The following is a 12,138-nucleotide window of genomic DNA, read 5'->3' on the forward strand; positions in this document are numbered from 1 at the left end:
CCATAAATAACCATTTTCTTAAAAAAATAAAGTATGCCACAGGTAGTTCTTATCAATTATTAATTAATTAGCCATATCAGATTTCATTTACTGGCGAATTAAGCAAAACTTTTGTACTAGTGTTCTATTTCGGTTCCCAAAAACAATCGACAGGTAGCTATACATGGGTTTTTTTTGGGAACCGAAATAGAACATTAGTGCAAATTTTTTGCTTAATTCGCCAGTAAATGAAATCTGATATGGATAATTACTTAGTAATTGATAAGAGCTTACTGTGGCATGCTTTATTTTAAAAAAAAAATGGTTATTTACGGTGTTTTTACGTACTTTTTGTCAAAACTGGATCCACGTAAATGAACCAAAATCGAACGAATCGAGTTGAAAATTTTTGCTTGACTGTTTGAATCGTTCGATTTTGGTTCATTTACCTGGATCGATTTTTGCCAAAAAGTACCTAAAAACACCATAAATAACCATTTTCTTAAAAAAATAAAGTATGCCACAGGTAGTTCTTATCAATTATTAATTAATTAGCCATATCAGATTTCATTTACTGGCGAATTAAGCAAAACTTTTGTACTAGTGTTCTATTTCGGTTCCCAAAAACAATCGACAGGTAGATACATGGGTTATTTTTGGGAACCGAAATAGAACAGTAGGACAAATTTTTCGCTTAATTCGCAAGTAAATGACAACTGATATGGATAATTAATTTAAAACTAATAAGGACTATCTGTGGCATACTTTATTTTTGTAAAAAAATGGTTATTTATGGTGTTTTTAGGTACTTTTTGGCAAAACTCGATTCACGTATATGAATCAAAATCGAACGATTCAAACAGTCAAGCAAAAATTTTCAACTCGATTCGTTCGATTTTGGTTCATATACGTGGATCGAGTTTTGTCAAAAAGTACGTAAAAACACCATAAATAACCACTTTTTTACAAAAATAAAGTATGCCACAGTTAGTGCTTATTATCTATTAATTAATTATCCATATCACTTGTCATTTACTGGCGAATTAAGCAAAACTTTTGTACTAGTGTTCTATTTTGGTTCCCAAAAATAACCCATGTATAGCTACCTGTCGATTGTTTTTGGGAACCGAAATTTGTCAAAAAGTACGTAAAAACACCATAAATAACCATTTTTTTACGAAAATAAAGTATGCCACAGTTAGTCCTTATTATCTATTAATTAATTATCCATATCACTTGTCATTTACAAATGAATTAAGCAAAAAATTTGCACTAATGTTCTATTTCGGTTCCCAAAAAAAACCCATGTATAGCTACCTGTCGATTGTTTTTGGGAACCGAAATAGAACACTACTACAAAAGTTTTGCTTAATTCGCCAGTAAATGAAACCTGATATGGCTAATTAATTAATAATTGATAAGAACTACCTGTGGCATACTTTATTTTTCAAAAAAAATGGTTATTTATGGTGTTTTTACGTATTTTTCGGTCAAAGTCGATGCATTTATACGAACTAAAATCGAATTTTTACATTTTTGGATTTCGTGTTATTATTGTTACCGCTTAAACTTTAGTAGCTGTTCTAAAAACATCTGTAATATGATTGAAACCTGTAAAATACGTTTTATACTATTTGACTACCGGTCGAGAGATGTCGCTTAGTTACATGAAATACGAGGGACTTACTATTTTTAATAACTAAAATACATGGGATAATCGCAAAGTAACGTAACTTTAATTATTTTTAAGTACAGTATTATAATATTATAAACAGTATTAAGATACTTACCTAAATTTTGTTATCAGTCGTACTTTTTGCCCAATAACTCTTAATTATAAACCTTTAAGTAACTTATTCTCGTATAAGCTTTTAATTAAAATTGAAGATTTGGTCAAATTTTTTGCTTAATGCACCAATAAATGACAACGGATATCGATAATCAGTCAATAAATGATAAGAACACTAGCTGTGGCTTGCTTTATTATTGTCAAAAAATGATTATTTATGGTGTTTTACGTATTTTTTGGCTCAAATTGACCCATTAATTTTTGATTTCTAGTGTTGTGAACATTATAAACGCGTCATTCGAAATATAAAACAATTATTATTAAATTGCGAAAGTTTCTTATAAATTAAAATTAAAAATTTTGTACAAGTTTACTTAATAAATACAAATTATTCTTATGTAACTATAATATACAAAAATGCACCACTTTACAAAACTATACATCTTCGTAACCTACGTCTATTTAACAAGTTTCTTAGCTTATTATAGCAAATTATAAAAAAAGTAACAAACAAATAAATTAATAAACAAGTTCACCCGTATCAGTATCATATTGCTATTCTGGGGACTCCTGGTCGTCTTGTAATAAAGACAAAGTCCTTATAACTTCCGCTTTTTGGTTGTCCTTAAGTTTCTGAACTATTTGTACCACAGCATCGAGAGCAACATCAGGACAGGACTGAAACAAAAGTAACAAATTTTGACAAATTAGCCATTACAAATTAAGTTTAAGCAGATCGCACTCACTTCGAGAGACTCTTGTATTTTAGTAAGAGCTGCATCTTTGCTGACACAATGAAGATTGTAGCCAATGATACTTTGTTCAGCAGGTCGGCTAAGTTGGTCTTCTAGCCATAACACAACTGACTCATTATTTTCCCACTTGTAACTCTACAAACATTAAATAATTAAGTTAATTTAACAAAACTGCATTTATGTAATTTCTTACCTCGATTGGACCTTTGTCTTCAACAAACCACCTTCTTAACATAGATTCTGCTTGTCCAACAGCAATAGTAGGTTGAATTTCTGTCATGGAACTTATCACTCTATTTTGTAACAGTCGTCGTCTGAGCCGCCAATAAAGGATTTTCCTCGAATTTCTCCAAGGTACCACTTCCTATGTCAAAAAGAAGAAAAATTTATATAACAATATACAAAAATTTTTGTGATAGGCAAACTTACATTAATCACCCCTTTCTCGTGCATTCTTTCTGGAGTATCATGAAGATCTGCAAAATGTACAGACACTTGATGGTACATAGGTAGCAGGATCTTCTCTCTTTCCGCAACTTTCTTCTCAAGTTCCAGAACTTCTGGATTCTTTGGCCTTTCTACTTGTTGAGTGATGCTAGACTTTCTTTCCACAGGCTGCAATTTGTTAATTTCGTTTATCTTTTTGTTTAGCTCAACAATCTCAGGATCAAGACGATGAATAGCCTTAAGAAGATCTTTTTTCCTGAACTTAATTTCGACGATCCCTTCAGGTTCCAAAACTCCACCCCTGCAATAAGTAATTTTGCAATTAAAAATAAAACATAAAATTTAGGAAAAAGACCCACCTTGAATCCGGATCGGCGTACATCTCCATGTGCCTAGAGTTTATAGTTGGATCTACAACGGCCCATGCACCCCCCCTAAGCTCGCCATTTGGTGGAATGTAAATTATAATTGGCTGATTGTACTGCCTCAAACCATCGACTATGTAAGCACCAAATTTCATCACCTGCTCATACATATCTGCAAATAAAAAATATAAATGAACAAAAATTATTTTATTAAATAAGATTAAAATTAAATCGCATTACCTTTCATTCCACCACTGAAACCTCGCCAATTGGCAAAGATGATGAGTGGTAAATCTTCTCTGGAGAAGTCTTGGATAGCTTGAGCAGTTTTGTATGCAGAATCTGGAAACCAAACTTGGCCAGCTTGTGAAACCGTCTACAAAGATAAATTGTTAAAGTTTTGTGCATAACAGATAAATATATTATATTTCTACCTTTGCTTCAGAATCTAAATTGGCAGGATCAGCAGGCAATTTCAACTCAACAGTTCTTGTTTCTACAGCAATTACTCCTACAGGAATTCCTCCAAGTCTGGCCCTTCCGGTGACAACAGTTTGAGCCCAAGGTGCCATTATTTCCGAAAAAGAATCTCGATCGAAAAATCCACTTTCCCATTCTCCTGGGTTGCCTTTAAATAAACAAAATATTAAATCACCGCCCATTTATAACTTTATAAAATATATCAAATGACGTAATTAAAATGTACAAGAACTTACTCAAATTTTCCCGGCCTGCTAACATCCATCGAGGATCATATGGTGTTTTAGTAGGTGTATACTCCACTTCTCTGTCGATAGGATCCAATGAATTTATTATGGGTAAGGGGGACATTTTATCTTTAGGTATAAATGACAGCCATTTTAGGATAGTATTAATACCCTCAATATCAGTAGGTTCCGTTTTATGAGTGACACCGTTGTTGTACATAATTTGGATGCCTCCAAGTTGATTGTTTGAAGCATATACTTCTCTGCCCAGAAGCTTAAAGAAAATAAACTCTTTTTTAGACTTGTATTTTGCACGGTATGCATTACAATATCGTTTAAGGGATTAAAATTAATTATTTACCTTGTTCAAAGCCATGTAACCAGTTAAAATGATATGGGAATTCTCAATTTGTATGACACGTTGTCCGAGACGAACTAAGTAGGAACCTATACCAATAGCCCTACAGCTAACCATGGAAATCGTTACAACCTCGTTATACGCCTGAGACGTTTCACCAGCAATCATACCAGCATACCGTAGATTTTCCACCCCCAAACCATCTTCTTTACCAATTATATCGGTAATTTTATACCTTGACTCACCTTCATCTTCTATAAGCACTGCCCTTACTGAATTCAATGTGCTAAGTTTCGCATAATCTTCAGGTGTCAAATATAAATACTTGAAACCTTTGTCAGGTTCGTTGGGGTCATCCCAAGCAACCCTGAACAACTTCTTCACTTCTTCAGCTAAACCTATTCTTGCGCCACTATTTGCCGCAATGTACACCTGAAATAAACTCATGATTATTTCATTTACAATTGTAAGAAAAATGACATCTTACCCTTGGAATTCTTAATTGCCTTGCAACCTCACTAGCAAGTCCAAACACTTTATCTTCCCTAGGGCCAAATGAACCTATCTGGTAAGTGATGTCATTTGCAATAACTATAATATCTCTCCCATCGGGATATTCAGGCGTGTACAGGGTTAATCTCCACGCCACCATACCCACATTATTCTCTCCAGGGATACGTTTAGTTTCTACCAGACGAGTTTCTGTTTCTGGATCCAATACCAATTCGACAAAATCCAGTTGCTTATCTGGAGTCTTCACGGCTTCTAAAAAAATATTTATTAGTGCTTTCCTATACAAAAGTTTTTCTACAAATGAAACTAACCGTTCCTTTTTTCACTGTAGAGCTTCCAGTGGCTATCAATCATTTGACGAAACATGTCAATATAGTCGTAAACATATGTAGTACCTGATGATTGAGCTTGGAAACGTTTTTGTTGTAAATAATCTTTGGCCAAATATGGTGTCGTCGTGGGAAGACCATGCATGGGACCTTGTTTGGTACCATAAGCCTGGAATCGCATCTGCAAGAAAATACATTTAAATACAAATTTAATGGTTACAGTCCTCCATCAAATTGATGGTAATATGCAATTTAATTGCAACACTTACAATTCCAGCTTCAGGGTCCAAAATTTCTGTATACATATTAATATCTAAATAGTATCCACTATCATTGGCAAGAGTTAGGCGTAAACTTTGCAGGGGTGCATTTGGATTAATCCTGATGGGCATTTTTAATTCTGCTTGAAGGACACGTAGCTTCCATAACCTTGGACCATATCGCATTACCATATTTGTGACAGCTTCTTCTATCTAAAGCAATAAAAGCACAGCTTACAGGTTTCAATAAAAATTAAAAGTCGATTTCGTCGAAGTACCTTCGTTGGATCCATAATGACAGTTGGCATAAAATTAAGGAAGATATGATTGCAATCTGTTCTTCTTGACTGAGGGTGCGAAAAAGCAACTTCCAATTCGTCCATGGCTTCCAGCAACGCCCGTTCACCTTCGTTTTGAAGGTACTCGAAAGACGCTTCCTTTGTTATTAAATCGGGATGTCTAATTATGGATCGAATGAAGAATCGATAGTCAGTTACTTCTTGTCCAGGAGCAACCTTTGCCTTGCCCAAATACAGATGCATCTTCTGATTTGAAGTGGGCAATGCTTCCAGATTATAAGTTCTCATTCTGTCAAGTTCTAGTTCATATGCACTAGCTGGTTCAAGATGTCTATAAATTCTGTCTTCCTTGTATCCATCCCTGTGTCTGTATGTAAAATATTTGGGATATTGTTTGTTCTTTAAAACGGCAAAAGTAATCCTTCTAATTCCTCTGCTTTCCAATTCTTCTCTGTGTTTTGCACAGTAACTTCCAAACATTCTGCTCATGGAAGAGTCATTTGTATCACCTTTGTCTTTTATACAAACTTGTAGAATATGATTTGGCTCAGTAATTTCTTCCTCGTCTTTTTGTCTTCCGGATTCTGCTACTGAGATACTGACGTTAATTGATGTACTGTTGCCTCTTGATTCTGATCCACTTTCTAACATGCTAAGATCTTTTGCAGAAATTGCAGCAGGACTCGCACAATCCTCCAAAAGATCTAGGATTTCATCTGTTGCTTCCTCGAATTCCTGGATTGTATTAAAAGCGATGATGCAACCTGTTCTTTGGAATGTGTCATGGGCCAATTTTGTTAAATCAGTCCCCTCTTCTTCCTGTGATTTTAATTGATCCCTAAGAGTATCCAAACGACTTAGGCGATTTGGATGGGAAGGTGGTAGAACAAACTGGAAATGAACCACTGGAGTTTCGGTAGAAAGCTCGAGATGTTGAAGACAATTGAGATCATAACTGGTGTAGGCCCGACGTACGTAAACTTCAAGAGCTGCATGGCAAACTGCACGATTTGCATGATAAAAGAAGTCATGTAGAATATCAAAAATTGCTGTTTCAGACGCAATAAGTTTTTGCAAGTTTTCTGGGTGGAATTCGTGACCATACATGTCGACTGCTGACAAAAAGATGCTTTCCATCTGATTATGACGAAGTTCGTAAGCTGGTTGATGAGCCGCGATAAGGATCTAGATATATTGAAGGCACAACAATAATAACAATTAGTTAAATGGCATGACGTTTATGATAAATATTACTTACTTGTCTAGCCCTAAGAGCTACCCTAGAGTGTTCACTCTTATTTAATGATGTAAGTTCATTTAGAGTAGTGGCAAGTTCTTCAGTAAGTCCGGGTTCTTTTGACCACAAATGATCTAAAAACATGGCCACCAACAAATTCTTTTTAGCTACCTGACTGTGCGAAAATATGGTTGCCAATACAACGGCCATATCATCTTTATTCTTCTCTCTAAGTGTAGCTACACACTTATCATAACTTCCTGTTAAAAAACAATTAAATATTTAGAAATTTTAATTCTTCAAATATTTTCCTTAAAAAATTACCTTGCTGAAATTGGCTTTCAACTTCATAATATTGCTTCAAGAGATCTTGGATAGCAGCCTTCATCCTTCCCCTGATTCCATTTCGATATCGTTGCACAAGATGTACGATGCCTTCTGTAGCCAAGAAGAACCCATCTCGTTCGGCCCTCTTTTGCATTGAGGCTGCGTGACTGTCTATAACACTTGCAATTTGTTGACTAGGGAACTGTGCTAAGACTGAGGTAATATTTCTCTCGTAGAGAGACATCAAACGACGAATTTTCTTCTCTACAGCTGCTGGAATTCTGCCAGAAATGGACGCCATGACTTCCTGTAACTCCAGCAATGGAAGGCTTGGATCACGTAAACTTGACATAAACTTCTCAATAATTTCTCGAAGACGAGGAACGTTATATGGGTCAGGAAGGCAATATCCTAGAAAATTGAAAGAAATTGATATAGGGGCTGTTTTACTCTATTGCATTAATTTTTTGTCAGCTAACCTGCAAGAATGCTTTCCAGTGCAGACTTATATGTATTATGAATATGGTTTAATTTATTGGAATGTACAGGGGTAGAAACATCTAGTTCCGGGAACGGTCCTTTATAAAGTTGCGCCTTTGTCACAAGGCTAGGATCATCCAATTCCAGTGTGGCTATTACTGAACCCGCATCCAGCACGGCACCAGGTCTTTTACAAAAGAAAATCGATCCTGATTCTGTAGCAGTCAACGTCATGACCATTTTCATCACCTTAAAAGAAAATTAAAAGTAAAGACAGTTGGCGACTTTTTTTCTTTGATTCATGTGTACCTCAATTTCTGCATATGTTTGACCCTTATCAACATGACCACCATCTTCTACGAGATATCCAATGAGTTTTCCTGCAGACGGTGATCTTAAAATTGTTGGATCATTTTCCTTTTCGAAGACACAAGTCTGATTTCCGATTACAATACGATATCTATCGACTTCCTCTTTCATATAAGTCGTAAAAGAAGCTCCATCAACAGACAATAGAATACCACCGTCACTAAGTCTGTGCACTTCGATTTCTTTAAAAGATCCATTCAAAACTAAAAAGTATGTGTTGGGTCCACTCTTTGTTGTCTGTACTTTATACTTGTTTCTATTAAAAGCAAAATAAATATAATTCGAATTTAAAAATTAAAGAATCTTTAAAATTTCATACCCTTCATGAATAAGTTCTACATCGACAACGTTCGTTAAAGCGTTAGATCCTTGAATCTGTCCTTTTTCTAATGAGTTTTGGAATTCAGTGAAGGCATTGTTTATGGTTTTTTCAGCTATATGTAAACTTCCACACATAACAGCCAGCATAACATCCGGTTTTTCAGCTTGAACATGTTCAGAAATGAGGATATCCAACCACGCTGTATCTATAGTATTCTCTTGGAAGTCCTTGGTCTCTAACAATGTAATTAAATATTCTACAGTGGTACGAAAATCACCACGGATGGAAAGCTCCTTTAAGGCAATGACTAGATTTTCACGTGCTTGTTCTCGATTTTCACCCCACGAGAAACAATGCCCAAATTGCGAGTCTGCAAATTCGTGCAGACCTCCTGAAGCTGCCACTGAGAAATAACCCCAGACGTTCTTAGAAGATCGGAAATTCAATTCTTGTACCGTACCGGAACTGGGCTTGAAACCTGTGGAAAATAATCAAAAGTATTATTAAACTCCCATTAACACACACTATCATTATGATTATTAACCTTCATCCGGGTTTTCTGAAGTAATACGTGCCGCAATAACGTGTCCCCAAGGTTCTGGTTTGTGAAGTGGAGCGTCGAAATCGATTTCGAATGTGCCCCACGGAGATTCACCATACAACATCCGGATGTCTTTGATGTAATGTAAAGGCAAACCCATGGCAATCTAAAACGCAAATAAGTATTAATAAAGGGAGGATAATACATAAAGCAAGGGATATTGTTTTACCTGAAGTTGCGCTGCTGGCAAATTTACGTCTGAAACCATTTCCGTACAAGGATGCTCGACTTGCAATCTGGGATTTAGTTCAAGGAAATAATATTTCCCAGATACATCATACAGGTATTCCACAGTTCCAGCAGAAATATAGCCCACCATTTTTGCTAGACGAACTGCTGCTTTCTCCATTTCTTCGAATATTTCTGGCTTCGCTATGACTGCAGGAGCTTCCTCAATAATTTTCTGGTGACGACGTTGAATTGAGCAGTCTCTTCCAAAAAGGGATATAGCGTTACCGTACTGATCTGCTAAAAGTTGTACTTCCAAATGGCGCGCGCACTTTGCCAATTTCATGACGAAAATGGGCGATCCAGGAACTTCCGCTTGGACCTAAATAAAATTCCGAAATTAATATCAGAAAGACGACAAAAAAAGAGATGCATTTTACCTGTCGAAACGCTGATGGAAAATCATCCGCAGACTCCACTTTACGTATACCTTTACCACCGCCTCCTTCTGAAGCTTTTATCATCACAGGAAATCCAATTTTTTGACAAGCAGCTAGACCTTGCTCAGCCGAATGGACGCATCCTTTGCTAAATAAGTCTGACGATATCTTGATCCTTTTTCCAGTGTATTGCGCCTTTAAATCCGAACCTGACCACGGCAGGGTCGGAATATCGGCAGTTTGAGCAACAATGGAAGAAGCAATTTTATCACCGAGTGCCCACATAGCCTTTTCAGGGGGACCAATGAATGCTATATCGTTTTTATGTAAAAGTTCGGGGAGTTTTGGATTTTCCGAAGCATGACCCCAACCAGCCCAAACAGCCTTTAAAATAAAACAAATATTAATCCTTTTTTTACCATATATGGGTCCCAAAAGTTGCTATAGAAATCGTCTCAAATCTTTGAGAAAATATAACTTTCTTACTTGTACTTGACATCTGATGGCAATATCTACTATAAGTTCTACATTGGCATAGTTGTGGTTGTTTGTCCCACCGGGAACAGGAACATAATGATCGGCCATCTTGATGTATTCTGCGTTCGCTTTCAAGTCTTCTGGGGTGACCATTACCACGAACCTTACAGCTCTTTCATTCTTAAACATCTCATACGACCATCTCCTCACACTTCTCATACATTTGACAGCCGCAATGCCATTATTTGCTATAAGAACCTAGAAAGAAACTTATGGTCAAATTTTTTACCATTGTTTTAGCAATTCCTGAATTGGATGCTAATTTTTGAATATTAATTAGTAAGAAAGGACGTAGGATATAGCAAGAAAAAAGTATCTGCCTCTGAAAGGCATATTTAATAAAAAATAATAAGCTTTATCATTTTTACCAAATTTACATATGAATATTCATGTTTAAAAAAAGCAGAAAAAACAAGAGCAAATGAATAATAGTAAAATAACGCAAATTCAATAAAATTAAAGTTGACTGTCTTTAAGTACGTACCCAACTACTATTATTTAATTAGTGTTTAGAAATTATTTTTTGATTAAATATTTTTGTTTTGACTCATATTTACCTTATTTATTACTTTCGTACCGTTAAATCGCCTAACGAATTCTTCTGGTGTGGCGACAGTGAAGTCTTTCTCGTAGGGCCTGTTGTGTAGCATAACAGTCCCTTGGGACATGCTAGGCCTGCAAAGAGGTGACATTTTGTACTTTTTATCTCCTACACCGTTTCATGTATTTTGACGTGACTGTTGCTATAGTTAGAGGCGGAATAAGTAGAAATTTAACAACTTTCTTTCTTAACTAGTTAATTAACTCCAAGCAATTCACAAGTCATAAATATGTACATGACTTATTGTCAAATTAATTGCTTATTGTCAAATTAATTGCAGAAATGTGACATTTCTAGACATCAGACAACTTGTTACCATTTTATTACTTGATTAGGTTAGATTTAACCATAAGGAGTGTAAGACAATTTTTTCAGTAGCCTAAATACAATAATAAATAAACAAATAAATAAATATAAAAAAAATTAGAATATATTGTAATAAATATAATTATAACCAATAAACAATTTCAAAGTTTTTCGAAGAAGAAATTCGGAAAATTTAGAGAAAACTTTATAAGCAGCAGGGTTGAGATAATTTAAATCAATTGATTAAAATCATGATTCCAATGATTTTTTTGGAATGAAATAATTAATTTAAGAAAATGAAGTTAATTGAACTATTAAAAATGTTAAGTACTCAATTGATCATCAAAAAATTTGGTACACACTTTGGCAGGGGTACAGAAAAGGTCAAAGAGTACCTTTTATCCTTAAAAAAAATACCATTCCCGAGGGATAGAAAAATTGGTTTTATGGATATCAACGCGAGCAAAGCCTCGAGTAAAACCTATCATGAAATTTTCTATGCACATTTTCAGGGATGCAGGAAGGGACAAAGGGTACCTTTATCCAAAAAAAGTATACTGTTCGCGAGGGACAAAAAAATTAGTTGTTTGTGGTCGTCCATGACCACTGATACGTATCTAGGACATTAACGCGTGCGGAACCGCGGGTAAATTTTATACATACATTTTCAGGGTTACAGAAAAGCACTAGGGTACCTTTTACCCAAAAAAAATAGAGGCCAACATAAGCGAAATCTAGTATATCAATAAAAACTAAAGAACTATCCAAAATTAGATTTACAAAATAATAAAAGTAATTTTCTTAAAAAAAATCATCGATTTTTGATTTTTTAAAAAAATTACGATTTTTATCGACATTGATAAACAGGTCCCTACACAAACTTTTATTAAACCATGTTGAAATTTGTTTAATTAATTTTTGCACGACTTACCTGAATTACATTAAGTAT

At 35.1% G+C, this 12,138-nt stretch overlaps 1 protein-coding gene across 6 annotated transcripts in view; it reads right to left on the reverse strand.

Annotated features, from left to right (window-relative positions):
- Positions 1–2,121: 2,121 nt before the first annotated feature.
- Positions 2,122–12,138, reverse strand: part of LOC108741969 (acetyl-CoA carboxylase) — a 30,163-nt gene continuing 20,146 nt past the window's right edge. For 5 of the 6 annotated variants that reach the window (XM_025975187.1, XM_018476954.2, XM_018476951.2 and 2 more), the window contains 23 exons: positions 10,840–10,957; positions 10,232–10,480; positions 9,746–10,129; positions 9,307–9,687; positions 9,081–9,243; positions 8,534–9,014; positions 8,155–8,470; positions 7,845–8,094; positions 7,363–7,776; positions 7,060–7,298; positions 5,781–6,986; positions 5,512–5,715; positions 5,225–5,423; positions 4,888–5,165; positions 4,404–4,832; positions 4,052–4,316; positions 3,770–3,963; positions 3,576–3,711; positions 3,330–3,507; positions 2,953–3,271; positions 2,717–2,887; positions 2,515–2,658; positions 2,122–2,446 (listed from right to left, as the gene is read on the reverse strand). In XM_025975187.1, coding sequence (XP_025830972.1) covers positions 2,324–2,446; positions 2,515–2,658; positions 2,717–2,887; positions 2,953–3,271; positions 3,330–3,507; positions 3,576–3,711; positions 3,770–3,963; positions 4,052–4,316; positions 4,404–4,832; positions 4,888–5,165; positions 5,225–5,423; positions 5,512–5,715; positions 5,781–6,986; positions 7,060–7,298; positions 7,363–7,776; positions 7,845–8,094; positions 8,155–8,470; positions 8,534–9,014; positions 9,081–9,243; positions 9,307–9,687; positions 9,746–10,129; positions 10,232–10,480; positions 10,840–10,957 — 6,841 coding nt within the window. In that variant the 3' untranslated portion in view covers positions 2,122–2,323. Of the gene's footprint in view, positions 2,447–2,514; positions 2,659–2,716; positions 2,888–2,952; positions 3,272–3,329; positions 3,508–3,575; positions 3,712–3,769; positions 3,964–4,051; positions 4,317–4,403; positions 4,833–4,887; positions 5,166–5,224; positions 5,424–5,511; positions 5,716–5,780; positions 6,987–7,059; positions 7,299–7,362; positions 7,777–7,844; positions 8,095–8,154; positions 8,471–8,533; positions 9,015–9,080; positions 9,244–9,306; positions 9,688–9,745; positions 10,130–10,231; positions 10,481–10,839; positions 10,958–12,138 lie in introns of those variants that run through there. The other variant, XM_018476955.2, reaches the window with a different exon arrangement.

The sequence above is a fragment of the Agrilus planipennis genome, unplaced genomic scaffold (genome assembly GCF_000699045.2).
Source record: "Agrilus planipennis isolate EAB-ADULT unplaced genomic scaffold, Apla_2.0 scaffold69, whole genome shotgun sequence".
In the NCBI taxonomy this organism is placed as follows: domain Eukaryota; kingdom Metazoa; phylum Arthropoda; class Insecta; order Coleoptera; family Buprestidae; genus Agrilus; species Agrilus planipennis.